The sequence below is a fragment of the Trichoderma ghanense genome, assembly GCF_004382785.1.
Source record: "Trichoderma ghanense strain CCMA-1212 chromosome Unknown scaffold_1, whole genome shotgun sequence".
Lineage (NCBI taxonomy): Eukaryota > Fungi > Ascomycota > Sordariomycetes > Hypocreales > Hypocreaceae > Trichoderma > Trichoderma ghanense.
In genome coordinates, this window is record NW_027395664.1 from 1114349 (window position 1) to 1140507 (window position 26159).

The 26159-nt window shown below is 55.5% G+C and overlaps 7 protein-coding genes across 7 annotated transcripts; 5 read left to right on the forward strand and 2 right to left on the reverse strand.

Moving 5' to 3' along the window:
* Positions 1-346: 346 nt before the first annotated feature.
* CCMA1212_001733 (Protein dopey) lies at positions 347-6298 on the reverse strand (the record flags this gene model as incomplete). The annotated part of the gene is made up of 6 exons (XM_073699150.1): positions 347-1684; positions 1743-3208; positions 3273-3517; positions 3571-5939; positions 6012-6144; positions 6195-6298. The coding sequence occupies 6 exons, from the start codon at positions 6296-6298 to the stop codon at positions 347-349; spliced, it is 5655 nt and encodes a 1884-aa protein (XP_073562527.1).
* Positions 6299-7083: 785 nt separating this feature from the next.
* CCMA1212_001734 (Vacuolar fusion protein MON1) lies at positions 7084-8850 on the forward strand (the record flags this gene model as incomplete). The annotated part of the gene is made up of 1 exon (XM_073699151.1): positions 7084-8850. One exon carries the CDS (start codon positions 7084-7086, stop codon positions 8848-8850), a length of 1767 nt encoding a protein of 588 aa, XP_073562522.1.
* Positions 8851-9134: 284 nt separating this feature from the next.
* Positions 9135-9608, reverse strand: CCMA1212_001735 (uncharacterized protein; the record flags this gene model as incomplete). The annotated part of the gene is made up of 1 exon (XM_073699152.1): positions 9135-9608. The coding sequence occupies one exon, from the start codon at positions 9606-9608 to the stop codon at positions 9135-9137; it is 474 nt and encodes a 157-aa protein (XP_073562521.1).
* A 3044-nt stretch (positions 9609-12652) lies between these two features.
* On the forward strand, positions 12653-15601 carry CCMA1212_001736 (uncharacterized protein; the record flags this gene model as incomplete). Its single annotated transcript, XM_073699153.1, has 1 exon — positions 12653-15601. The coding sequence occupies one exon, from the start codon at positions 12653-12655 to the stop codon at positions 15599-15601; it is 2949 nt and encodes a 982-aa protein (XP_073562524.1).
* A 641-nt stretch (positions 15602-16242) lies between these two features.
* CCMA1212_001737 (uncharacterized protein) lies at positions 16243-17151 on the forward strand (the record flags this gene model as incomplete). Its single annotated transcript, XM_073699154.1, has 1 exon — positions 16243-17151. The coding sequence occupies one exon, from the start codon at positions 16243-16245 to the stop codon at positions 17149-17151; it is 909 nt and encodes a 302-aa protein (XP_073562523.1).
* A 547-nt stretch (positions 17152-17698) lies between these two features.
* CCMA1212_001738 (uncharacterized protein) lies at positions 17699-20043 on the forward strand (the record flags this gene model as incomplete). The annotated part of the gene is made up of 5 exons (XM_073699155.1): positions 17699-17736; positions 17799-17823; positions 17902-17987; positions 18064-19389; positions 19476-20043. The coding sequence occupies 5 exons, from the start codon at positions 17699-17701 to the stop codon at positions 20041-20043; spliced, it is 2043 nt and encodes a 680-aa protein (XP_073562530.1).
* A 2431-nt stretch (positions 20044-22474) lies between these two features.
* On the forward strand, positions 22475-26159 carry CCMA1212_001739 (uncharacterized protein; the record flags this gene model as incomplete). The annotated part of the gene is made up of 2 exons (XM_073699156.1): positions 22475-22587; positions 22745-26159. The coding sequence occupies 2 exons, from the start codon at positions 22475-22477 to the stop codon at positions 26157-26159; spliced, it is 3528 nt and encodes a 1175-aa protein (XP_073562529.1).

Consider the following 26159-nt stretch of genomic DNA (forward strand, 5'->3'; position numbering starts at 1 on the left):
TGTTCCTTTTCATGTTCAAGATATGTCTCTTTACCTGTACATTTATCTTTGAGCGGTTCTCATGATGGATCGTCAAGGGACTTCTCATCTGCGTGCTTTGAAGGGTCAGGAGTTGCTGAGGGTCTACATCTAATACCTGTAAATAGTCAAAAAGTCTCTGATTGAGCGTGCAAGCAACGAAATATACCCCCCTTTGATAATCAAGAGGAGCAGAGCAGAGCAGAAGCAGAAGCAGAACCAGAAGAGTTATCAACTCCAAATCTATCAAGCCATCCATCTACACAAATCTAGCAATTCAGCTTTTCCACCTCCAAAAATATACTCGTCATCTCTCTCAAAGACGCATCTACAAAGCCTTCACCATACTCCGATCATCAAAAAGATCCCTCAACAGCCCCTCCACACAGGCCTCCCGATCCACCGTGCCCATCGCATACGTCGACTCAAACGCATAGATGCTGAGCTGCCCAAAGAACGGCCTAAGCACCTTTGCCACCAGCTCATCCTTCCTCTCAAAGCTCACGTCGTCGCTGATGCCGCCGCGGCCCAGCAGCGGGAGACGGCGCGACCCGTTGTTGTGCGTCGCCATCTGGGCCGCCGTCATCGCGTCGTCGTGGCTGCTAACCGCGGCCAGCTGCGTCGACGTCGAGCTCAGCTCCTCGGATATCTCGTCTACCAGGGCGACGGGCTTGTACGTCGACGACCGATACACGGCGTCGATGGTGTCCGTTACGAAGAGCCACTCGTGCAGCTGGAAATCATCCGGGGCCACGCAGATGAGCAGATCGAGCAGCTTGCAGGCCTGCAGGACGGCAGAGTTGACGTAAATCTCCGAAGCCGTGCTGTGGTCCGGAGCCACGATGGAAGCAATGGCGGAGTGGATCTCGGCGTTGACCACCGGCCACAGCCTGGCCAGGTGGATGGGGCTGACCTTGAGCACCAGCGCCCTGATGACCATGTACACCTCTGCTCGCGTGGTTGACGACGGCGAGGACGTCGAGGTGGCCCCAAATAGCTCAACCATCTTGTCAAAGATGACCGGAATGTCCGTGACAAAGGCATCGTCCGCCGAGGCAAGAAGCAGCGTGGCGATCCTCCGCAGGTTGAGCTGCGTCTTCCGATCCGCCTCAAGACGGGCCGAGGTCGCGCCTACACCAAAGACTATGCCCGCAGTTGTCGGTGCGCTGATGCGGCCGACAATCTCCGGCAGCCTCTCCTTATCCGTCAAGGCCCACTGGCGCAGCAACGGCAGCCAGTCGTTCTGGACCAGGGTCAGGTTCATTGCGAAGAACTTGGGGTCGTTGAACGCGTCGCCGACGTCCTTCTTCCAAGTCTTCTGGTTGTTCTGCAGCCTCGACAGCTCGTGCAGGAGCTTCAGTGTACTCGCGGTGACAGAGTCTGGGAACGCCTTGGAGCGAAACGTTGGGCCGATCACGTTGGTGGATATCGTTCCGGCTGCCGACAACACTCGATCCGGCTCAAGAAGGATCTTGGGAAGGTTTGGAACCACCGAGGCGAGAATGGCCACAACATCATCCGATCTCTCAACAGCGGCAGGGAATGTGCCACGGCGCTCCAGCTCGCCCTTGACGGCCTTTGTGCCCGACGTTCCGTTAGAACTCGTAGGGTCGGCAAAGGTTGGCCTCGTTGTGAAGAGAGCGGTAAGAAGTCGTAAAAATAGGTCCTACAGAGGTTGACTGTCAGTCGCTATATCCAGAAAAGCCATGGGTCGTCCAACTTACCCCCAGTTCCCTACGCATCTTCCGCTGCTCTCCAAAGTTGGTGTTGTCGACCTTCTCGCCCAAGATGGCCGCAAACTCAAGAAGGCTAGGGAGTGTCTGTCGGTGAGGGAATGGGTTGTTCAAGAGATCCTTGAGGAACGTTATGCAGTCTTGCCATATCTCATCCATGGCATCATCGTCAAGCGACCTAGCATACTCGACCAAGAAGACGACCAGGTCGGCGTCCTGAAGCGAGATTGTCATGGTGGACTTGCGGGAAGGCTCCAGCGCGGCCGGGTTCGTGCGACTATATATCGAGTTGAAAAGCGCTGGCATTGAATGCCTTGGCCTGGCGGCATCCAAAGCCGCCAAGAAGTTGAACACCATGGCATGCTCTGCGGCGCTGGTTGAGTTTCTCCAAACATCAATCACCGTCTCGAGACTCTCTAGCGTCTCTGCCGTAAAGAGATGCTCGAGGAGCCGTCTTGCCCGGTTCCTCATTCTTAGAGACGTGTAGTTGAAGGATGCGGACGAATTGATGTCCTGCGTAGTGGCATCATCCCCCTGTCCCCAAGTCCAGATAGAGAAGCACATTCGCACGGCATCTTGGAAGGCTAGGTGAACAGTCAAGCGGTCGTTGGCCGTGGCACTTCGGGACTGAGGGGTATCAGACTGAAAGACGCCCGATACCATGCTCCCGAAGAGAGATTGAGGCTGGTCCGGACCCTTCAGAGCCAAGGCCTGAGCTTCTTCGGCGAGCAGTTGATCATGTGCCTTTGCCAAAACTTGTTCCAAAGCGTTGAGAAGGTATATGAGAGTAGATTCTGGCGTTGCGGCCTCATTCTTAACTTCGTATGTATCGTCCTGAAACATGCTCTTCAAGTGTGAGAACGTAACTCCTATTTGTTTGCATAGCGTCTCGACGAGGGGTATCAGAATCTGGAAGATGGACTGGGAGAAAAATGGCAAACATCTGCTGAGAAACGAGACCCAGCTGTCCAGAACAAACTGGCTGTTTGTTGAGCTTAGGCCTGCCTGCAGGCATTTGAGCAGGTGAGGTGGCATTATCATGGGAGGTGGTCTTGGGTCGCCCGCAGACACGGATAGCCGTACTGTATGCAACGGATCTGCGCTTGAGCGTCGCTTTTCAGCAGTCGACGGAATCGAAAGCTCTGTCGCCACCGCGTCCTGTAGTTTCAGGGCGTCGTAGAGGACATCAAGTAAAAGAACCTGCACGTATGGATCGGGACCTCCGATGGACTTGAACAATCTCTCAATGAGGACTTGGTCGAGGTGAAGATCGGACAGAGGGGCAGCTTGATGGCTTATGAGGAAGTGATGGAGAACGGTTAATGCGTAGCGATGTAGCTTGGAGACCCTGGTGTTGAGGTCGTTACTGGCGGAGTCAGAAGCATCACCCGTGATGCAGGCCATGCACACCCTGACGAAGTAATCTTGCAGTGTGATGTCGACCTCATCTCCACCAGCTGGAAACATCAGATATTAGCAGGTAATACTGAGAGAATCTCGATAGAGAAAGAAAAAACATACAGGAAATTTGCACCTGTCCGCCATTGTTGAAGGAGAGGTGTTTTGTTACAAGTACCGCTCTTGAAGTTTCTCCGGAGCACTCAAGAACGTGATGTAGAGTCCGTAGGTAATACAGGCATAGGTCGACATCGTCATCTTCGGTGAAAACGAGGGTCTCGGGCTGAGTCTTTTCGGATGGAACTGTCCTGCCGACACCGCGAAGACGAGGAATCTCTGCGAACTTGATAACGAACAGTAAGAATAGCCTGCGCAGCGTCAGTACCATTTATAGGCGTCGGGAACGATAACTACTACATACCTATCGATGCCAACCATGCTGCTGAGCCACGACTTGACTGCCATGAACAGTTGGGTCCTATCATCCAGTAACCCATCCAGCACAAGGAATAGAGGCCGCGTTAACATGACTTCGTAATGATCAGTCGCGCTAAGCTTTTGGCCCAATCTTGCTTCAATGGCAGGGATCTTTGGCCCGCGACGATCGGATGGCGTGTCCTGGAGAGTGTGAGACCAAAGGACGCCGAAAGCGCGTCCAATATCTGCACCATCGGCAGCACTCTGATCAACCAGGATGCTTGCCAATGAAGCTTCAACATCGCGGCGAGACAGCGAGAGGGCTGCTTGAAGCTGCCACAAGCACCGAACTGCCTCCACATGATACTTGGGTTCAGAGGCAGAGAGATAGGACCATGCGTGCCGGACTAGAGGATGGACTAGCTCGGAGAGTTCTGATGTTGAGATTCGCTCGACGTAATGAAGCTGCGTGATGAGATGCAAGATGGAAGAGAAGTCTGAAAATCTCAGCGGCTTCTTCTGCACCAGTTTGGCCTTCAAAGAAGATACCAAGGTTGTCTCGTCGAACCGATAGTTCTTGGGCACTTTCAGCAAGATCAGAAGTAGGATTCTGATGTGGAAGCTCAAGGAGCACGACGACTGGTGGTCGCCCGGATCATCAACGATGTACTTGATTGCTTTATCCAGAATCAGCTCGCCAGTTTCAACCTGCGAGAAAGGGGCTGGGGATGCGTCCAGGCTTCCCTGCCCGTGGATGTAGAAGTCCTGGATTTTCTTGAGTAGCTCCACAGCCGACAGAGAGGAGACGCTGGTGGTCTCTTTCTTGCGGCTGGTGTTGGCCGTTGATGCTTCAGCAAATGCTCGATCTGGAACCAGCTCAAGGAGAGAGACAACAATGCCAAGGACTTGTTCTCTCAACGATGAGTTGCCACCGCCTTGCAAATTGCCTGCATCTTCCAACATGAGCAAAGCAGCAAGACAAGTCAAGGGAGCGTGAATCGTGACCATCTCCTCCTCGCGCACATTGAAGTGAGTGATGATGAAGTTGACCAAGGACAGCTTATCGCTTCGATCTTCGTCACTGAGATTCCCGGGGCTAATCGCCAGGGCAAGAAGCCCAACAAGCTCACTATAGATGAGGCCACTCTCAATGCCGTCGAAGAAGACGCTTGCGCTGCGAAGCACCTCAGTGAACTCGGCCTTGGGGGGGCCCTGCTTCTGAAATTGCCGCACACTTTCCACTACGGGAAGAAAGATATCTGGAACCACAAGCCCGCCGACTTCCCATCGATCCATCAAGGAGAGACATATTCGGTATGGCCGAGTTCGTTCGGCAACTCCTCTGTGCTTGGTATCTCTTATCATTTCGAGAAGAGATTTCGTAAGCGGTCGCAGTCCATAATGTTCGAAGTAGCTGGTTCGGGAGGAGAGAGCTTGCGGGCCGTCTGCGGCGTTGCTGTGTAGCTCAGGGTTCTGTTCACTTTCATTGCCTGTTGGCTCGGGGCCGAGAAGCCATGCCCATAATCGGCGGTTCAGGCTCATATCTCGTCGGGTGACAACACCGACTGCCGCTTTCAGGAGAAGTTCCAGATCGCCAGGCTTGACAAGCGACTGTAACACTCGAGAATTAAGGGGAAGATGAGAGACAAGTAAATCGAGAAAGCCACGCTGGATCAACAATTGCTCATCGGAAAGTCCGCTGGCGAAGCACCTCACTAGTAAGCCGGGCTCTGGGGTTGTAACGACGGCGGCAATCTCGCTATCGAAGCTGCTGTCGGCATCGTGTTGGCCGTTTCCACCACCAGATGTGCCAGCAGAGGCATCCCCGCCCAATCTGGGAAGATTGCGTATCAAGTAGGCGAGAGCGCCGGCACGGCGGCTATGGCTCGTAACGGAGGCCAGGAAGAAGCATTGCCAGAAGAAGTCGTCACCCGAGGCATGTTGCGCTGTAAGGGCGACGCTGTCCGCTGGCCGGATGGCCTCCTTGAAGCTCCCAACCAGCCGCAACGTTCGATCAAAGTCCTCGCTGGTCTCGTCTTCCAACCCTGGTAGCAACGCTAGGATGATTGACTTCATAGCTGGTCGCAACGACCTGGAATCAATGCCCGTGAAGTGGCGCTCGAGGACGTCGAGATACGGCGAGCGAACCGAGAGGGACGCGAAAGAGAGCGTAGGTGCCAGGCCTGGCAGATATAGAGGGAGATCACGGGATAGCCCATCCTTGCCGATTGTTTCGAACACGTAGTTATACACTTCGAGAGCCTTTTGGTGCACGCCCGAGGGTAGGGATGGGTTCAGGCATTGCGACAGACGTTTCGCGACTGTGATCTTGGAGGGGATAGCGGTGACGTTAGGTGGTCGGGCTTGCAGGCTCTGTCCAAGCTGTCAGTGTGCTGTGTCGCAAATCGAACCACGACGCCATCGCTGGCTTGCGAGTCGCCTGACCTTGAGCAGTCTGTTGAGGAAGGATATATAGTCGGCCCATTCCTCCAGGGCCGTCTCGAACAGCAGCAGCGCTTTATCGACTCCGGTAGCATATCTGCGATACGCCTTGTCCTTGATGGGGGCGTCCTCTAGGCTACTGGATCAGTGACACGGCCGACAGACGCTGTCCACAAGGCTTCCTACCCACCTCCGCCGAGCTGGTTCCTCCATTGCCGTGGAATGGGCGAGTCCCGCCCCGAGCTCTCTGGCGACCCGGATCGCACACCAGGGCCCAGTTCAAGCGCCATTATGACGGGCTGATCGGTTCATGGGCGAGATCAATGACTGCGGCGTTGGGAAGCCAGGACGCGAGGCGCATAGCTGCAGAAAACAGCCGTGGATACGATGTGTGCAGGCAGATCGGTATGGAGTTGATGCAGTTGCGAGATGATCGCTGGCAGCTCCAGCCCACCTCATTCGCCGGGAGGCTACGTTTCAGTGCTTGCGCCCAAAGCTCCAGGTCCAAGGTACCTGTACCGACAGGCGACGTGCGCAGCCAACCCCACTAGAGGTGCTTGATTGGCGCTGGCTGACGCAAGGCTACCGATGATGTATTTCCCCGAAAAAAGAAAAAGAAAAGAAAAAAGTAAATATTGGAAATTGAACAACATGAATAGGGCTCGAGGAAATACCAGATGTAACAGTAAGTACTCATTCTCCTGTATGTAAATGCTAAGACACCTACCAGTTCACTAAGTTGTAAGAACGCTTGAAAGCACTCCATACCTAGTAGTAGGACAAACGCAGCTCTACCTTATAAGGGGCCGCATTTACAGACAGACCCTGGGCTGGCCGCAAAAGTACCCGGTACATCAACTCCCCAGGCAGCGGCATCATTAAAACAGCTCCGAGACAGCAGCTTCGCCTCTTGTCTCTCCTCTCCGTCATCGATGCTCTGCACCTGCAAACACCGTCGCCGCTCACCGCCCACAGACGCAATGGCATGATGGGCATCGGGATCGCGCAACACTCCAGCCGTCTGATGATTGCCTGCTCGAGCCCGTCCTGAGATGCACCAGCGCTGCGACTCACGATGGGACAGGAGAGCGATTCCTCCCCCGAGGAGCAACCCCCTCCGCTGCCCCCAAGGCCAGCCGCGAGCAGCTCCGGCCAGGCAACCACCGCAATCACGCCGCTAGAGATCCAGACGCTGTCCTTCCCCGATGGCACACGAGGGACCTTCTCCACGCCGACCGCTCGGCCCATGTCGACTCCCGGCAGCGGCTACACATCGCCCAGCCGCCGGCCGAGCAACTCCGGCCTGGAGGGAGACGATGGCGCCAGCATCATGAGCTTTGCGCCGACGATGCGCCCGGCTGGAGACATTGCCAGCCTGCTGACGTCGTCCCTCAGCAGGAAGAGCGCGGCTTGGAACTCGCTCAAGTTGCAGTCCAACGTCCAGCCGTTTGAGAGACACCGGCGTGGCGCACAAGACCGGCTTGCTGATTTCGAAAAGGAGTTTGCGCCGCTCCCCGACGAATCGAACGAGTTCTTCAAGGACGACGAACGGCTGGCGCTATGGCGCTCGAAGCTCAAACAGTACATGATCCTGTCTTCGGCAGGCAAGCCGATATGGAGCCGACATGGAGACCTCAATCTCATAAACTCGTCGATCGGAGTCGTGCAAACCATCATCTCCTTCTATGAAGGATCCAAGAATCCCCTCCAGGGCTTCACGGCTGGCAATACTCGCTTTGTGGTATTGACTCAGGGGCCACTCTACTTTGTGGCCATCAGCAAGCTTGGGGAGAGCGATTCGCAGCTACGAGTACAGTTGGAGGCCTTGTACATGCAGATTCTGTCAACGCTCACTCTGCCTTCCCTCACCAACATCTTTGCGAATCGACCGTCCACCGACCTGCGCAAGCCACTGCAAGGAACCGAGGCATTGCTGTCATCATTAGCAGACAGCTTCACAAAAGGGTCGCCCTCGGCATTGCTGAGTTCGTTGGAATGCTTGAAGCTGCGCAAGACCCAGCGGCACTCGATCAATAATACCTTTCTGAAATCAAGGGCCGACAAGCTGCTCTACGGACTCATTGTGGCGGGCGGCAAGCTCGTCAGTGTCATTCGGCCACGGCGGCATTCCCTCCACCCGAGCGATCTCCAGCTCATCTTCAACATGCTCTTCGAGTCGGACGGCATCAAGGCCGGGGGCGGCGAAAACTGGATACCGCTGTGTCTCCCCGCTTTCAACAACAAGGGCTATCTGTACATGTACGTGAGCTTCTTCGAGGGCGTGTCGGGCGAGCAGGCGGCGGCACCGGCGGCGGCCGTGGGGCAGCCGGTCGACGAGGAGATTGCCATGATCCTCATCAGCGCAGACCGGGAGGCCTTTTTCAGCCTCAAACAGATGCGGGACGACGTCGCGCAGCAGCTGGCGAAAAACGGCAGCCTGGCCATCATCCGAGACGCCGCACGAGCCGGGCGCCCCAGCATGGCACAGATCGCGCCGGGCAGCCCGATATGCCATTTCTTGTTTAAGTCGCGAGCGAACGTGCAGTTTTGTATGTCGTCCCTGGAGCCTGCCTTTGGGCATCTGGTCAAGAGACGGCGGCTCATGACGGCGTATCACGAGCTGCACGCGGCCACCCACGCAAAGAATGCGCACCTCAAGATCTTGCAGTGTGTGAGCGACGACGCGACATCACTGGCTTGGCTTACTCCGACGTTTGAATTGTACTGCATTGGCGGTCCCAACTTGTCACGGGCAGCAATGGCGCAGGGAGCGAATAAGATTATGCAATGGATCAAGAGAGAGGAGCAACGGCTGTTCATCATTGGCGGCGGTGTATTTTGATGCCTTCTTTGAAAGAATGGTAATAGAAAGAAAAAATATTGTCATAAATCGTTATCATACAGATTTCCATTTTAGCCCAGCCCAAATCCAGGTGACAGTGCCCTGGACTCCTGTCGATGGTATAAGTCAGTGAAGATTTGCCACTGAACCAGTGTTTTCTTTCTTCTTCTTTCGGATGGTTATCCTTCTCCGAAGGCGTATACAATTGTTGTCTTCTTATTCTGCCGTGGTTGCTGTTCCTTGGTTGCCGATAGTGTTGTTTTAATGGCTCACTCGGTCTTCTTTTACACGAGCTTGGGGATCTCGGACACGGTGATGATAGTCGGAGGCTGAGCGTGCGTGTTGCTGCGCTTCCCAAACATGGCCTCAACCGGCAAGCCGCTGATTCTCCTCGACGCCCTCGAAGACGCTCGCCCTTCGGCGAACTCATCGCCCAAGCGCGCCGGGCGCTGTCGCTTGATGGTCAGGGACCTCTTGGCCCACTGGAGGACCTTTTCGTTGACGCTCTCGCGGCGCTTGGGCACCTGCACCCAGGAGTCGTCGTAGCTGCGCTGGGGCGGCGCCTCGATCTTGTCCTTGGTCTCGACAAAGTAGGACGTCTTTGGCGGCGGCGGGGGGTCCAGGAAGGCCTCGGAGAAGGGGGCGTCAAAGTCCTCGCGGAAACGGGGGCTTCGCATGGGGCTGCGTGGCTGGAGCTGGAGGTCTGGCTGGCTCATGGCGGGCATCTGGAGGTGGAAGTCTGGTTTGCGGAGAGCCATGGTGATGCTGGTGGTGTGAAGTAGGTAAAAAGAGTCTGTCGTGTCAAACAGTACAAAGTAGAAGAAGAAGAAGAAGAAGAAGAAGAAGAAGAAGAAGAAGAAGAAGAAGAAGAAGAAGAAGAGGCCTTGCTTGTTTCAAGGACGTGTGGTAAAAGAACGAATGTGTGTTTGTCAAAAGAGTGCGTGTGTGTCAAAAGAGTGTGTATGGAAATAACGAAAGTGGTGTTGAAAGGAAAGAAAATCAGGTCATTGAAGGAGACGGTATCTGTAAAGAAGACCGATGATGTTGCCTAGTACTTATGTCGAGGAGGACTGTCGCTCGGTCATTTGATCCCACGAGAGCTTCGTTCAGAACCTCATCTCCCGAGGAAGAGGTATGGCCGCAAGGTTTTGATGAAAGTCTAAAATCGACGGTTGACGAGATGAAAGAACAAACTCTGTTACTGTGAGTCTTCTCGGAAGAGCGGGAAAAGGGTCACAGAAGTAAAGCAGGGCGAGAGAAGGGGAGTTTAAAAATAAATAAAGAGGGGAAAAAAAATGGTGCATCAGGTACACACACACCCACACAACTCGTGCCTTGCATGGATGTCATGCACGACTTTTCTCTCTCTCGGTAACTGTTTTCCCCATCGTTCCCATCCATCCATACAGCAATAACCGAGAAATCATCGCCGGAACGGAACCACATGCAAGAGACAGGTCGAGAGACTGCCGCATGCCGCTCATCCACTTCATCCACTTCATCCACTCTGTTGCCCACCCGTGCCCCTGACTAGAGCCAGACCTGCGGGGATGCAGCCAGTCAACGATCCGGAGATGGCCTCTGTGGCCCCCCATCAGGGGCTTTTGGGGGCGCTAGGGTTCAGGCCCGGCAGAGCTGTCTGCGCTGATCCGTGGTGTGGGAAGAAGATGGACGACGCGGTGGTTGCAGGCTTGTGGTGCCATGGGAAAGTCTATCTTATTGCGCAGGGGGAGGGCTTGTTGATGCTGTTGCTCAGGAATCTGTTCGTTGCTGGTAAGCATCAAAAGCCAAGTGGACGATGGCGCTACATGTGCTCGTACTGGCTGCAACACTCCCTCGTCCAAAAACACCAGGACAGACCGGAGGCAGGCTTCATCTTGTTTCCACGGTAATCTCTCCGATTATATTCTAGAACAACTGTCTCGGGCCACTGCCGACGCTTCATTAACGCGAGACCCAAATAGGTGCGGCTACGGGGCAATACCACGTCCCAGCAAGCAAAGACTCGGGGGAGCCCTGGCCACTGCGACACGTGAGCCGTCCGCGATGGGAAAATCATCTCGCCAAAGTGCCCGCATAAACGAGGCCGGGCATCGCCTGTCTGTCATACATGGACAAGGCACGTTGTCTGCGTGGAAGTTGGTGGGAGAGGAAGCATAACCGAAAGGAAGAGAAAACCAGAGAAGATTGAAGACAAGAGAGCGAAACGGATTGCACATCCCCGTCGCTTGGCAGCGAACAGAGTTTAGCTAATACGTCTCATATTGATGCAAGGCGTGGCTTGCAATTGGCCCGAGATGCCCTCCATCTCAGGTGCTAGCCATCGCCTCTGGGTAAATGCCGGGTTCCTGGATCTCACGGTTGTGCGGGCGGACTCGCAAAAACACTGGTTGACTGGGCAGCACTGCTGGGATGTGGTATCGTGGGTTGAGGCGAAATGATTCAGCTGCTCGAGATTGGGCCAGGGGTGTTTGTTCTGCGGCCGTTCGGTTAATTGCAGCTCCTACATCCATTGATTTAGAGTTTACGCGGGCCAAATGGCGACATGTGACCTGAACTGGAAGCATCTGATATCGTCTGTCGTCGTCGTCGTCGTCGTCGTCTGTCGACTGTCTGGATCCTACGAGGTACTGGGTGCCTTTCCTCATGAGGCTACGGAAGACATCGGATCAGGTTGCGATGTGGCGCTGCCTACCTACCTTACCGAGGTAGGTACTGAAGGGGTTTGGACGTCACCTTATATGTAAGAATAGCCGATGTAGAGGCTCAGCACAGCCCATCCGATGCTGTATTTGGAGGTATCCTCCTGGGGCAACGGTATACTGATATTTGTTTTTAGGCTTCACGGCGATATCTTTGGAAATTGCAATATTTACCTGATGGGGGATCAGGCTTGCGTCCGAAGCAAAACCCACCCGACAACAACTTTGAGGGCAGTGAAGCTGTGGCCTTGCTTCCCGGGCTGGACACTGGATCACATACACTCAATCTGTGTCTCAGGGTGCTGGTGACTCACCTGCTACCAAGGTATACCTTCACCCGTATCGTCTCTCTGGGCCTTGCATTTGCCAGCCTTTTCATGTCAACACCAAGCACGAATGATGCGATTTAGTATAAGAACGTTGGAATCTCCGCCTTTTCGTGACAGCTCACCTCGATACCAGTTCACACAAGCCATCTTCGGCCCCATTCCGACACTTATTGTCGCCGCCACTAGGTACCAAATAAAATCATGGCTGAACTCAAAGTCTCCCGGAGGTACCTTGACGGGACTGATGCAATTGTCAGGCACTTCCACTCCCAGCTTCATTGGCTGACGGCAACAGTGACGCATCGTGGCTTCCTCCTCTAGCATTGAAAAGCACTGGCTCCCCTCCCGCGGTCGAACCTTCCTCACTGCAACATGCCATCCTCGCTAAAGGCCCCGAAAGCTAAACACACGCGTCCTTGCCTTATCAAAAGTCCCCGACTGATCCTCCATCTTTCGCTGCCTTTGCCCTCACCTCGTCTCTTCATCTTCCCATGGAGATGCCTGTGCCAAACTGCCGGCCGCCCGCGATTTCTTGGAGTTGGCTAATCGCCCTCGAGTTCTGGAGCTTTTTGATTCCCACGTGTCGATTCGTCGTCTTTGGTTTCCTCGTTTCTTGATCTGGCCCCTGAGCTGAACCTTCACCCGTTATTTTACTCTGTATTCTTCCACGGTTTGCCCAAACATTGATGCGTTTCCATGGACGCTGCCAGGTTACGCCAGAGGTCTGCCAGTCATAGCTCGCTGCGCAGCCAGTATCGATATCAGCCCAGAATGATGAGCTACACTAATCCCCGTCCCTCGGGTCAGAGACACCCGTTGCGCAGCCTCAGCGAGCCCCTGGAGAGCATGCTCAAGACGACAACCGAAACCGGAGACATCGGCATCTTTTCCATCAGGCCCAGCTCGTCATCAAACTTTGGTCGTCCGACCAGGTCCAGGTTGCATCCAAGGGAGGCAAGCTTGCCTTTCCCGGCACGCCCGCCAGCATATGAGGAGAACTATTACTGCCATCCACATGACCACAGGAGGATGCGGCCGTGTCGCGACACCACGTCTGAAATCATTTCTCTCTATGGCTCTGAAAGCCAGCAAACGCTATTGTCGTCCGTCTCGACAGCCAGTCGTGAGGATGACCCCAGATCGTACTCCATGACAACAACAGCCAGTTCAAAGCGAATTCCATCTCAGAAGTCTACGGGTACACTGCAAAGCCAGTCAAGTGGAAGTGGATATCAACGTCCGAGATCTCCCTTTCCCTATCCAACACGACTGAAGCGCCCGGGGGTTCGGCCGGCCTCTCCAGCTCTCGGGGCGAATGGGGATATCGACTACAGTAAGATGGTCGAGCTTGATCGGTTTTCCCAAGTTTGTCTTCATCTCCGACTTCTGGCTCAAGTCTTTCTGTTACTGACTCCTTCACAGAGAACTATTCATGGGTCGTACAAGCCTACTTTTTCCCATGGTTCTCGTCGGCCCCTTTCCATGGCCTTCCGCCCCGATGTCGAAAGGTCAACAACCTCTCTGCCATCAAAATCACTGCACTCGCCCTACCTTTACGCGCCTGTTCCTTGCCATGCCAGAACGGCTAGCTCTTCTTTACCATGGGGAACGCCCAGGCAGTCTAGTCGACATCAACGAGGCTCTGCGGACCAAAGCACTCGTTCGCCTAGTCTTACATCTATTGTCGAGATGTACGATAGACCAAGCACATCAAATTCCGACTGCTCCCCTCCTATGCAATCCCCTGGCCCTCTCTTCTACGACTACAGTGAGCAGTTTGAAGACGAGCCGCCTTGGTACGGGGAGATGGACCTCCCATTACACCCCATACCCAAAAGAGCTGAGAATATTCGCCAATCTCTGCTGCTAATGGACGACTTTGAAGGAAACGTTGACCTGGGCGCTAACTATTCGGACTCGATACAATCCGATGCACAGGCGGCTGAGAAGCCCTCGGCAGAGCCGTCTCACTTGTCAGATGCCGTTGGTTGCGACGCTGAAGATACGGAAAACAGACAGCTGACTCCTCGAGACGAACTGCATGGTATACAAACGCACTCACCGGCCCAGTCAAGTCCGAGCGACGTCCCTTTGATTACTGTGTCTGACGAAGAAGAGAGCCGGCCGCAAAGCATACACAATGATGCATCGCCAAACACAGAGGCGGATGCGACCGATATGCTTTCACTGATGAGCGATTCTACTTCATTGCAATCAAATTCTCCGTTGGAAACACCTTCAAAAGTGACGGAGACCAAGTTTGATGTGATGAATGAATCTCAGAGCCGACAGCCATCCCAAGTTGGCTTTTCCAAGCCGAGATACTCGCTGGATCCAGCGCTCTCCGAGTTCGCTTCAATGGTGACATCCTTTGATTGCTTAGGAAGATCACCAGCCGCCAAGGACAGCGAGGCTCATTCCATGATCGGGGAGTGCCACGATACCTCTGTGCACCAACAAGGCGAGTTGCATCCTGGTGGTCCGAAATGGTCGAGTAGGTGGCCATCTCCAACACCGCCACAGAGGATCGAGGACGGCGGCATATACCAGAAACGCCATCGCAGGAATGGTGCGGCTTCGCGAATTAGCATAACCGGCATCGTCCCAGACAGCTACATACAACGGACGCCCGAGCGGAGAAAGAGCCTACAGATTCTCTCACCGGAGCCCATCTCGCCCGTACGTCAGCTGAGAGTCAAGGAGAGTATACCTCAGCTGATGAAAGCCTTGCCTCCGCTGCCAAGAGAAGCAGAAAAGCTATCAGGTTATGGTACTGCGGGTATACCAGCGCCGTCTGATTACCTGGAGCATGAGCCCTTGATGTTGAGCAGAGACGGTCTTGCAGAGATGAAGCGGCAGCTGGAAGCGAAGCAAAAAACTGCACCGCCCACGACGCCGCAAGGCTCGCAGAACACTCACTCAAGATCCAGAGCGAGAGCCCATGCAACACCGTTATCCTCCCTCGGCAATTCTGAGAGGCCAACGTTTACCAGCACTCAGGAATACTATAGCTCAGCGTCGCGGTCAAGGCTCAGGCTCAAAGCATCGCCGAGCCAAGTCGGCCGGATTCAACCGAACCAAAGCGCGCATTCGCCATGTTACCGATTGAAACAATGCAACTCGTTAGCAGAGCTTGCGCCCCGTACCAACATGGGGACTTGCGATGAGCAGGTCGGAATCGACAAGGGCAGCAAGCGACAGGCATCGAGCTTTGATTCGAGCAGTTGCAACTCGGTGGCAATAGAGGGACAACCTATTCGTTTTGAGCCATCCCCCCAGCCATCCGATCAGTTCAACATCCCCTATCCACCATCACCGGCCAAGGCAGAGGTACATCCAAGTGCTATCCCACCGGTGAATGGTGGTGCCGCATTGATCGAGACAGGCCGCAGCCGCGCTGATCTTCAGCCAAACGGGCCACGCAGGCTTCGGAGCAAGCTCTCGATGTTTCGGCTACGATTTGCCAGCACGCAGAAATATGAGGGCACGAAACTGCCTGTCATCTGCTCGAAGCCAAATACGTTGTCTACACCTGCAATAACAACCAGTCAAGGTACAGATGACTGGTACGACGCAGGGATAAACAGCAGGCAAAAGCAACCTGCTGGTGAACCGGGAAAGGTGGAATGGCGCGTCAGGAGGTGGGCACGAGCTGCTAGGAAGGCCGTTCGTCTATATGTCAAGGAAACCCTGGCACGGGCTCCCAGAGCAAGTGCCTGATGACGAGGACAGTGCGCCGACTTGGAATTTGTTCTGAGCTCTGGATGGATGCCTCTAACGAGTATCTGGTATTTTGAACATGGCAAACAGCAACATATCGTACGGGGACAATGGAAGAGGAACCATGTGGCACGGCCGAGAGGGGTTTGTGAATTATACACTAGCTTGCAGAATACCTAACCAGGTATGCTTGAACAGCCGAAGTCAAATGACACATGCTTTTATTCAGCTTGATCGGAGTGCGTTCCCGGCGGTCAATACTATCCCGCTTTCAGGCACATGCCTTGTAACAAGATGCTCGATCTTAGCCTTGTTTGTTCATCATCGGCGGACTGGCGTCTGGGGAATGACGGAAACCCACCATCGTGAGCGGAGGCGCAACTCCGCCCCGATCAGTGACTATGGCCGACAGCGTAGAGGCTGCTTTCGAGAATGCCTTGATGGAGGGTATATGACCTCTTATCGCGAGTTCAGTGTCCGGTGACGGTTGATGGATTTTGTAGTTGATGCAGGTTTCAGCTTTGGCTGCTTAAACACCAGGCAACACTATCTAATGCAGGCAAGGATATATATATCATCTATAAACCCTTCGCCACTGCAGTTGCAAGTCCCTGAATAGTCTCATCAACACAAATAGCACAATGATGAAGACGTCGATCGTGACTGGGCAACAGGCCCGACTCGCCTCGCGGAACGGGACACACACGACGTCGACTTCAGGCCTGGCACCCGGCCATCTCCAAGCCAACCTCATCATCCTGCCTTCACGATACGCAAACGACTTCCGCACTCTCTGTGCCCGGAATCCCGTGCCATGCCCTCTGATTGCCGAGTCTGCAGCCAAAGGCTGTAGCGATGCCGTCGTGTCTCACATCAAGAACCTCGTCGGCGACGAGATCCTGGGACGAGGGAGCGATCTACGGCGGGATGCGCCACGATACATGGTCTACAGGGACTCGAAGCTGGAAAAGAGCCACTGCGAGGACGTGACGGCAGAGTGGACGGGCGACCACATCGCGTTCCTGATCGGCTGCTCGTACTCGTTCGAGACGGCACTGGCGGAGGCGGGACTGGCGCCGCGGCAGCTGGTGCAGGGGCGCAACGTGCCGATGTACAGGACGACGATGGGGCTGTGCGCGGCGGGGGTGTTCCGGGGCGGGACGTACGTGGTGTCGATGAGGCCGTATAGAAGACGGGATGTCGAGCGAGTGAGGGAGGTGACGAGGAGGTTTGGGGCGATGCACGGGGAGCCGGTGGATTGGGGGTGGGATGCGGTTGGGAGGCTGGGGATTGGGGATATTGATGGGCCGGAGTGGGGGGATGGGCCGTTGGATGAGGAGGGGAGGATGGGGTTTGGGAGGGCGAGGGAGGAGCGGCTTTTGAGGGGTGAGGTTGAGGATGATGGTGATGAGGAGGTTCCTGTGTTTTGGGGTTGTGGAGTGACGCCTCAGGAGGCGGTGATGAGGGCGGGCTTGGAGGGGGTTGTGATGGCGCATGCGCCGGGGCATATGCTGGTGCTGGATGCGAGGGATGAGGATATTGTAGAGTGAGTGATGATGGTGATGATCGCTCATATGTGGTGTGGTGTTGAGAACGGTTTGGATCTTGATCATGTTAGTCCTCGAAATTCACTTGCGTTGTACCAGGTACTTTGTCAAACTGTAAGCACATATGTAGAAGATGACGTCTTTGACTCCTGACTTGATCTACATGTTTGTGAGTAGAGCAGCATGAACATGATGCCCAAGTTGGATCGTCGTTTGCCTTATGAAGAATTGTGTACAAGCTGGAGATCGGAGGGAACTCCGTGGGCGTCCCGGGGTACATGTCGTGTTGAAGGTGCCGGCTAACTAACCGGAGGTCGTATCGGCCGGCATCGGGCGAGTCGCTAGAGGCGCCAACGGCGATTTTACAGGTGACAGCACTCGCTGAGGAGCCTCGCCCTCATCCGTCGACTTTTTTGATGTCGCGATTTGCACTCATCACCTTTTACCTTTTGATCACGCGACATCTCACTCAATTGACTTGACTACGCTCAATTCTTCTAAACGAACCCATCAGCAGCTGTTGCGCCAGTTTGATAGACGTAGCGCAACGATGGAGGAGCCCCTCTTGGGAGACTCCATCAGGACATCGTGAGCCCCTCAATCCTTGTCCGCTTGAGGTTGAACCTTGACTGATGAAATGGTCAATGTAGCTGTGAGCGATGCCGTCGGCGCAAGGTTCGTTCGTCCTGAGCCCTATTCCGTGAATGCCGCCTCACGCGTTTTGAGGCTGACACTCCTCGTTTTGCACCTTAGATCAAATGTGATCGGAAGCGCCCCTGCTCCAGATGCGCCAAGGCCGGCACCGAGTGCGTCCTCCAAGGCATTGGGGAAAAGCAGCGGTAAGGCAGAGAACTCATCGTGGGCTTGAGTAGACGCTGAAAGCTGGCTCCGTGTACTGACGACGACGCCGAGCAGGCCGGTCTCAAAGAGCTATGTCCAGGCTCTCGAGGGCCAGATCGCCGCGCTGGAGACAGTCATTCACAAGCTCGCCCTGGCAGACGACGCGGAGCGGACCCAGATCATCTCTGATCTTTCACTGACCTCGGTGACCCCCAGCGTGCCCCTGTCCGAGGCCGGTCCGGTCGACAGCAAGACGGATCCGAGCCTTGCTGCTGCTCGAGTCAAGTCCGGTCAGCTGAGGCGGCTGAGAGGGAGCAACGCCGCCCAGTTCTTTGGCGGAACGAGCTTGCTCCAGATACACTTTTCCCAAAAGTCGTCGTCGGTTGCGGCCAACTCCACGGCCTTGGAGTCTCTGGCTATTACAGATAGCCAACCCTACAGCAACAGCCACATCATCGGTGCCGCCAACAACAGCAACCCCAGCGTGGATCCGAGTGAGCTGTATGGCGAGTTTGACGATCTCAGTCCCATGGGCGCGTCGTTCCAGTACGAGCCTCACCATGAGACCTCGCAGAAGATGATGTCGACATTCTTCCAGGAGGTTTATCCATACAACATGGTTGTGTATCGCGAATACTTCCTGAGAGATTACGACGTCGGCTCGGGGAAATACTACTCGGACGTTCTGTTCTACTCTATATGTGCCCTTGGGGCCCTTCAGTACGACGACATGCTCAACCTCTCCGATGTCTTCGCGGGCCAGGCTCAGACACTCCTATACTCGACTCTCGACAGTCCCGACCTGACGGTTCTCCAAGCTCTCGTCCTGCTGGGCTACCGCGAGATTGCCGTAGGCCGGGCTTCCAAGGGCTGGCTGTTCTGCGGCATGGCTTTCCGCCTCGCGCACGAGATGGGGCTGCATCTCGATCCCACCAACTGGCAGGGTCCTACCCATGAGACGAGCGGCGACAGGGAAATCCTGCGCAGAGTCTACTGGGCGGTCTTCATCGCCGACAAGCAGCTCAGTCTCTATTTCGGGAGACCTCCAGCCCTGTACCCGAGCGAGTCGGATGTGCGGAATACCATCCGGCTGCAATACCCCCCTGGCTGGCAAGGCCTCTTGGAGACGTACATTTGCAAGGGAGCATCGGCCAATGAATGGGATAAGGGCGTTACGCTCGTGGGCTCCTTCATCTACCGAGCCGAACTGGCCAAGGTCATTCATCTCATCATTACCGATTTGTTCGAGAACCGGAGGGGAGGCGCGGACCCCACCATTATTGCGACCAAGACGAGGAGGATTCACGTTTTGTTGACGAGGTGGCTCACGAGTCTCCCTAGTTCTTTGCATTGGAACCAGTGGACGGTTGGCCAAGTGCCTCCCTTTGTTTTGCATCTACAGTAAGTTGGACGAGTTGCTTTGCATAACCCCCATCCTCTGTGCCGTTTGAACTCGTCCTTTCTCATGACTGATGCGAATTCGACAGCATGATGTTCCACACCATTATGATCATCCTCCACCGCCCGCCTTCGCACATGTTCGAGAACCCAGGCATCGCCGAAAGCGAAGATGTGGAAATCTGCTACGAATCTCTGCAGGCAATCCTCCGCCTCATGCGGAGCTACTCCCGCTACTACCGCTACCGGTCCCTGCCCCTGGACTTTGTGCACACGCTCTCCACGGCGGCGAGCACCGTCATGATGAAGCGCTTCCTCCAAAAGGCCTCGTGGAGCGACCCGGACATTGAGCGCGCCCTGTCGCTCATCATGCAGGCCATGGACGAGATCCAGAACACCTGGCCGTGCGTGCGCGAGATTCGGGACGTGCTCCTGCAGGCGCAGCAGACGCAGGCGACGATGCCGCCGGAGGATCCCCTCAATGCGCCGGGCCTGATGAACGGGCTCGAGGTGGACCATGATGGCTTCCTGGCGAATCTGGGGGATGATGTTGATATCGGGACGCTTATTACGGATGAATTCCTGAGTGCGCAGGTTCCTATATTGGAAGAGGAGCAGGAGCCGTTTGACTTTAATCAGTTGCCGGGACCTTCTTGAACGGGCTTATGGCATGATCCTTTTGCCCAAACTGCAACGCCACTGAGGCGTGAGAGGACATGCTCATCCTTTAGACCTAGACCCAAGCCTTGTGAGTATGGTCTGAGCAAGACACATCCCGGAGCAAGTAGCCTATCCACACTTCTGAGGACACCTCTGGAAGCTTCTGGGTATAAATACCCGCTCTGACGGTAAAATCAACAATGGGAGACATTTGATCAAGGATAACGGCCAGAACTGTCGCCGTTTGCCGGGAAAGGGACACCAGGATGCGGCCATGCGGAGCCCTGGCATCTGTACTCCGTAGTCTGGAGATCCGAGGGGTGATTCACCGCCACGTCCAGGCGACCAGGTCAAGGCTTGCCGGATCGGAGCTCAGACGGCTCTGGGCATGGTTTATTGTTGGCTACTTGACTCTTCGGGAGCAATGCGCTTTTCTGGCCGTGCCATGACGTACGGGACATTTTTTTGCCCAAGTTGATTTCTTCTGGCTGGCTTGAGGCGTTTGTAGGCCAGTTCAAATGTTCTACTATACGCAGGAGGGAGGGCACAGCATCATGAATACCGTACTTTGTAAGATAGAGCCATACAGTCTTTGGGATTGAGGAATGCCATTATTCTTGACCAGCGCGATATGTACTTGCGTCTTCTATGATTCATGCATACGAGCAAGCACTGCATTACCTCCATGATTCTCTTCAAGCCGGCCCCGAATACCGAACGAAAACGAAGCCTCGGTCCCGGCGATGCTAAAAAAAGAAGCAAATTGACGGGAAGAGTGGAGAGGCGCCAAGGCTTTCGTTTGCACCTTATTCTTTGGGCTTAGGCCTGCTGGGAAATTGGCCTGATGCTATTGATAGAGGGCGGAATCCATGCCTACTGTACGGAGTACTTATGGTTAACAAGTCGAATGTATTCCGTGAATCAGGGGCATCAACGGAATAAGACGCCACAATGCTCCTTAGGAGAAAGACTCTTGGGGACCAGAGTGACGGGAATAATAGGAGATGAAATGCCGTAGATCAAAGGAAGCTTGTTGGTTAGTAGTTGTGTAAGTGAACTGCCGGCTGAAGCGTTTGGAATCCACACATTGACGGTCAGATCGGTGATATATTGAGGAATAACAGCTGAACTGATACGCTTTTTTTTTTGCCGTCAGTAGCAGGGGAGAATACGCGCGTTGTCAATCCGGCAAAAAGGAGATGGGCTTTTTGACGACGTATGTGAGGCGCCGTCGGCCAAATCCATAGCCTGCACCGCAATGGGAGGCGAGGAGGATTAGCAGCGATTGCTCGGCGTATCTGCGCGCAGGCTAAATCTGCCGGCGAGGCAAGATTGTGAAGAGAGGACAAGGTACGGAGAATACATACGTAGACGATGATTCCGTCCTTTTTCACAAAGGAGACTCTATAGAACCCAGATGGTTTCCAACCTGAAGGGAATCTCTACTTGGGCGGTTGAGTATGCCTTGTAAGTCATGTAGTACACCAGCAGATATACATACCCAAGAGATCCACGTCCACGAACATGAACGGAGCATAAAGTATTTCGAGAAACATCAGAGATGTCGGCCGTTACTGCGGGCTGAGTCCTTGCCGAATGCCTCAAAGTCACCTCACTATACGCTGCTCGAATCGTATTGCCGTAGGACATGCGGCATTGAACGAGGTGCGCCGAGAGTGACATGGATGCGCTCCGTGTGAGTGGGTATGGGCTGGCGATTCCACGGACCATTCTGCCCAGAGATGACCACATGTCATTCTCTTGCGTCCTTTGAGTCTCACCATGAGGGTTACCTTGATGTTATTCTTCTCCTCCAGCTTGGTGTTTCGTCTCATAGTCTCTGCAAGTTGAATGGGATATCGTGTCTTCTCCATGATCCATAGCAAACGGTGTCATCATCCGTCAGCCCAAGAGCGCTGTAAGACCGCTAACAAACCGCCCAACTGGTCATCAAATGTTCTCCAGGGCGTCGCCGGAGCACTAGCGGGCCTGGAAGGGGGTCGGTGCGGACGCTAGAATCGGGAACTTCAGCTTCTAGAGACAGGGCCAAAGAGGGGCCTGATGCCAACAGCAGGTTCCCGGTACCTGCGGCCTGACCTCCTCGGCACGCCATGCAAAGTCCCGAGTACTTACGCCGTTGGTGCCAACTCCTTACGAGCAAGAGGTTTCGCAGCTTGGCTTTTCAGTCGCACCTGCTTTGCCTCGAGAGGTGCTAGAGCCTCTCAGCCACGCCTCCTCCGCCTCAGCTCCTCTATTCCCTTCCTTCTCTTCCATCTATCAGGTCATCTTCCTCCTCTTTCTCATCCCTTTGCCGTTGCAGCAGCCATTCCCGACAGCGCTTCTCCTCCTCCTCGTCGACCGTCGCCTGGACATGCCGCATCGTGAACGGAGCACAACGAGCTGCTGATTTTGCTAGCGGAGCAGCGTCATGGACGACGCCTCGGCGCCGGCAGAGGCGCGACGGTTGAGCATCGAAAAGGTGCCCATCGTTCCCGAGGCGCCGCCACCGTTCGACGGCCTACCCGACGAAATCATCGAGCAGTGAGCATTTCAACTCCCCCCTTGGACTGCAGGACGGACGCCGGCATTGCTGTGGTGGCCCAAGAAAAGAAAACAGATGGAGAAAATGGCGGAAGAGCAGCAAGACGACAACAATGCGGGAGGAGGAGAAGAATGAAATCTGACGGCCGCATCACAGGATACTCCTCGCGACGGATTCCAATGGCTTCGCCTCGCTCATGACGCTCAACCGCAAGTGGCGGGACGTGTCGCAGCGCCCGCACCTGTACCGATATCACCTCGCTCGATGTCCGAAGTATGCGGCAAACCCAGCCAGCTTGCCATCTGCCGATGCCGACAACTTGCCCCGTCTGCGACGGCTGTTCGCCAGCGAAATCAAGCGAAACCTCTTTGCGTCCTACGTCCGGCCAACCGTCACCCTCGTCAAGCTCGTGTCCAAGGCCATCAGCTCGTCGTCGTGTCCAGGAGGAGAAGGCATGGGCTTCACCACGTCGCCAAACGGGCATTACGTGCTGGCGTACAACTCGTCGAGGATGTACCTCATCGACGCCTCCGGATCGGGCGTCGAGATGAAGCGTGAGTTCAAGATGCTGCGCCGTCCGGTCTCGGCGTGCGTCTCCAACGACGCCACGCTCCTGGTCGTGCTCTCCACCGAGATGCAGGTCGAAATATACGACCTGAAGCAGTCCCCGCCCAAGCGGAAGCAGTCCATGATACTCGACAACAACCCGCGGACCATTGCGCTGTCGCCCTGCGGCACCGTCCTCACCGCAGCCTACGACGGCGGCATCGAGGTCCAGTCGCTCAGCCGGGGAGCGTCTCCCACCGAGCGGCGCGCTGTCAAGTGTGATGCGGTGGATGCTTTGGCCTTTTCGTTTGACGGCACCCAGATCCTTGGCACAACCCTTCATTCGTCTCCACCGAGCACCGTCGTCATCACGGCGCCGTATTACGACCCCGGTGCCCTGTCAATGGAGCAGGGAGAGGAGAACCTGAGCGCAATGTGGACCACGTCCATACTCTTTCCTAATTCGAGTCGTGACTGCAGCCATGCCGTGCTGCTGCAGGATGGAAGCCAAGAGGAGGCCGCTTGGGCGTTTGCATACGACCGCACCTTTGAGACCTTTCGAGCCGTCCGCATCGATGACCTGAGGAACGGCACCACGCACTTCACCGGGCCAGTGCCCAAATCACACTCACAGGCCAAGCTGCTCCCTTGCACGCTGCCCTCGGCTACCTATCACGGCGAATTGGTTTCGGCGTGCTTTCACGGCAGCGAGGTCTGGATCTATGGCGTGCCCGAGGACCTGGCCGCGGTGCCTGAAGCCTCATCGGGCGCCGACAATGCATCCGGTCTGGCACGGAGGAACAGCGCTCAGAGCCACTCTTCGCGATCGCCATCGACAAGGACGCAAGAGCTCATTCCTCCCACAGATGGCACCACAAGAGTTCCTCAGTGGCAGATTCTGTGCGATAAGCTCAGGAACAACTTTGTCGCGGGACACAAGACTTCGGACTTGATTGGCGTGAGCAACGTCAAGTGGGTGTCAGGCTTCGGCGATACTCTGCTCAAAGAGAGGCTCATTGTCACGGCTTCTGGAGTTGTAGGGCCTAGACTCGTCACCGAAGATGAGGACATGGATTTCGTTGATGGCGGTAGAATTGCTCTGCTGGACTTTGGGTATGCCCTTACTGACGGAACCAAGACCGAGATAACCATCGAGGTCGGGACAGATGAGGCCGAAGTGCTCGAAGAGGAGCAGCGCGATATCGAAACCGAAGTTGCCATTGTACGGCGAAGGACGGTGGCCCAGCGCGGAGGAAGAGGAGCCAGGAGGGGCAGTTTGATGCGAACGGCAACAATCGCCGTCACACCTTCGTCTTCTGGCGCGGGTGCGTCGCCCATTTCGCCGGCATCGACGCGGAGCAACGAAGAGGATGACCCTCTAGTACCACGCACCATGGGCCGTAACCCTGCTGCGGATCGCCCAAGCATTCGCGAACCTGTCGTCGACGAGGAGGAGTTCCTGTCGATAGAAGAACAGGAAGCCATGGATGCTCCCTACGCTCACTCCAGCCCGCGCTCAGGGACGGCTCTGCGCCGCGCAGCCACAGTCGCCGCCGCCAGCCGCCGGCTGAATCCGCGGACAGCTGATGGGCGGCCCATAGAGTACCGTCGAGCAGACGGCAGGAGAGAGCATCCGCACGAGAGCGATGCAGACAACTGGGAGCCACCGCCGCCTCCGTATCAAGCCGAGGATCCAGGAGACGCGCCCGCTTTTCTTCGCGGCCGCGCGGTTTTGGCGGCTGTCTCCGTGCCGGGGCAGACACAGCAGTATGTGGCTCTGCCGGTGCCTGAACAGCATCCCGTAAACTCCGTTCCACCTCAGCTGCCGAGTCTGGTTATTCCCCCCAATCTGTCGTCAGTCTCCGTTCATGGATACAACAACTATCATAATCAGGGCGGGTCAGGCCATGCCAGATCCACGAGCGATTCTTCAGTGGTCAGCAGACTGCGAGCCACCGACGAATTGCATCTGCCCTTGTCAAGCACGTCTGGTCCGTTGGATCACGAGGATATATACGATGTCTCTCCTCCCGCCTCGCCCGTGAGGGTTCGAAATCGTGACAGCCAATCCATGGTCACTTCTCAGGATTCCGCAACGCCACAACTGACAACAGCAACGTCAAGCACTTCAATGGGGGTGTATGAGAGCAGTCCGGCTACGGTAGGCCCCTTGGCGCATCCCGAATTCGACTTTGGCTCACCGGGGCTCGGATTCGAGAGTCCCTCGAACTCAGCATTAGAGGCCGGCAGTGCCTCAAGTCATATTGGACGAAGGCTGTCCAATGCACAGACCTGGCCATTGGTTTCTCCATCATCCTCTGACCGGCAGCAAACCGCTTCTGCCTCCACCTCGGAAACCGCTCGCTCAGTCTTGCCACCGGCTCCGAGCTCCGATCAGATGGCTCGGCTGATTCGGAGAGTCAGCCAGGGAAATCCCGTCAACCTAGCAGGTAGTCTGCACTCGACACAGTACCAGCAGCTACATCGGCCACAGCCGGTTGGGGGTTCGCTGGCTTCCACGCCAACAAACGCTCCCGCCACGGACATTGACCAGCCCCTGATTATCAGCACTCCACGCGGCGTAGGGGGTGCCTTTGATCCCCCGGGACGTCGGGTCTCCCGCCGCGGCGACACACCGATTGTGGCTCCCGTGCCTAGGCGGCCCCGCGCCACAGGCGGCTCTGCCGCTCCTCCCACGGTAGAGAGGCTGGAGACGATCTCCACCGGAGGCCCTCAGCCGATTCAGCAGACAAACCTCGTCTTGCCAACGTGGATGCGGGGGCCCCCGGCGTCGCCTGGAAGGCAACCGTCCACCGTAAACAGACGGCCGAGTCGAGCCGAGAGGAGCGCGGCCAGGAATATGCGTGACGCAAAGAAGCGAGGGTGGACAGCCAAGAAGAAGAAGTCGAAGGAGAAGCCCAAGCCGGCCATTACGGAGGAGGACAATAACGGCAGCATCTGGATGGACATGGATGTGCCGCAGACCAAGGACCACGACAAGGACAAAAAGTGCAACGTTATGTGA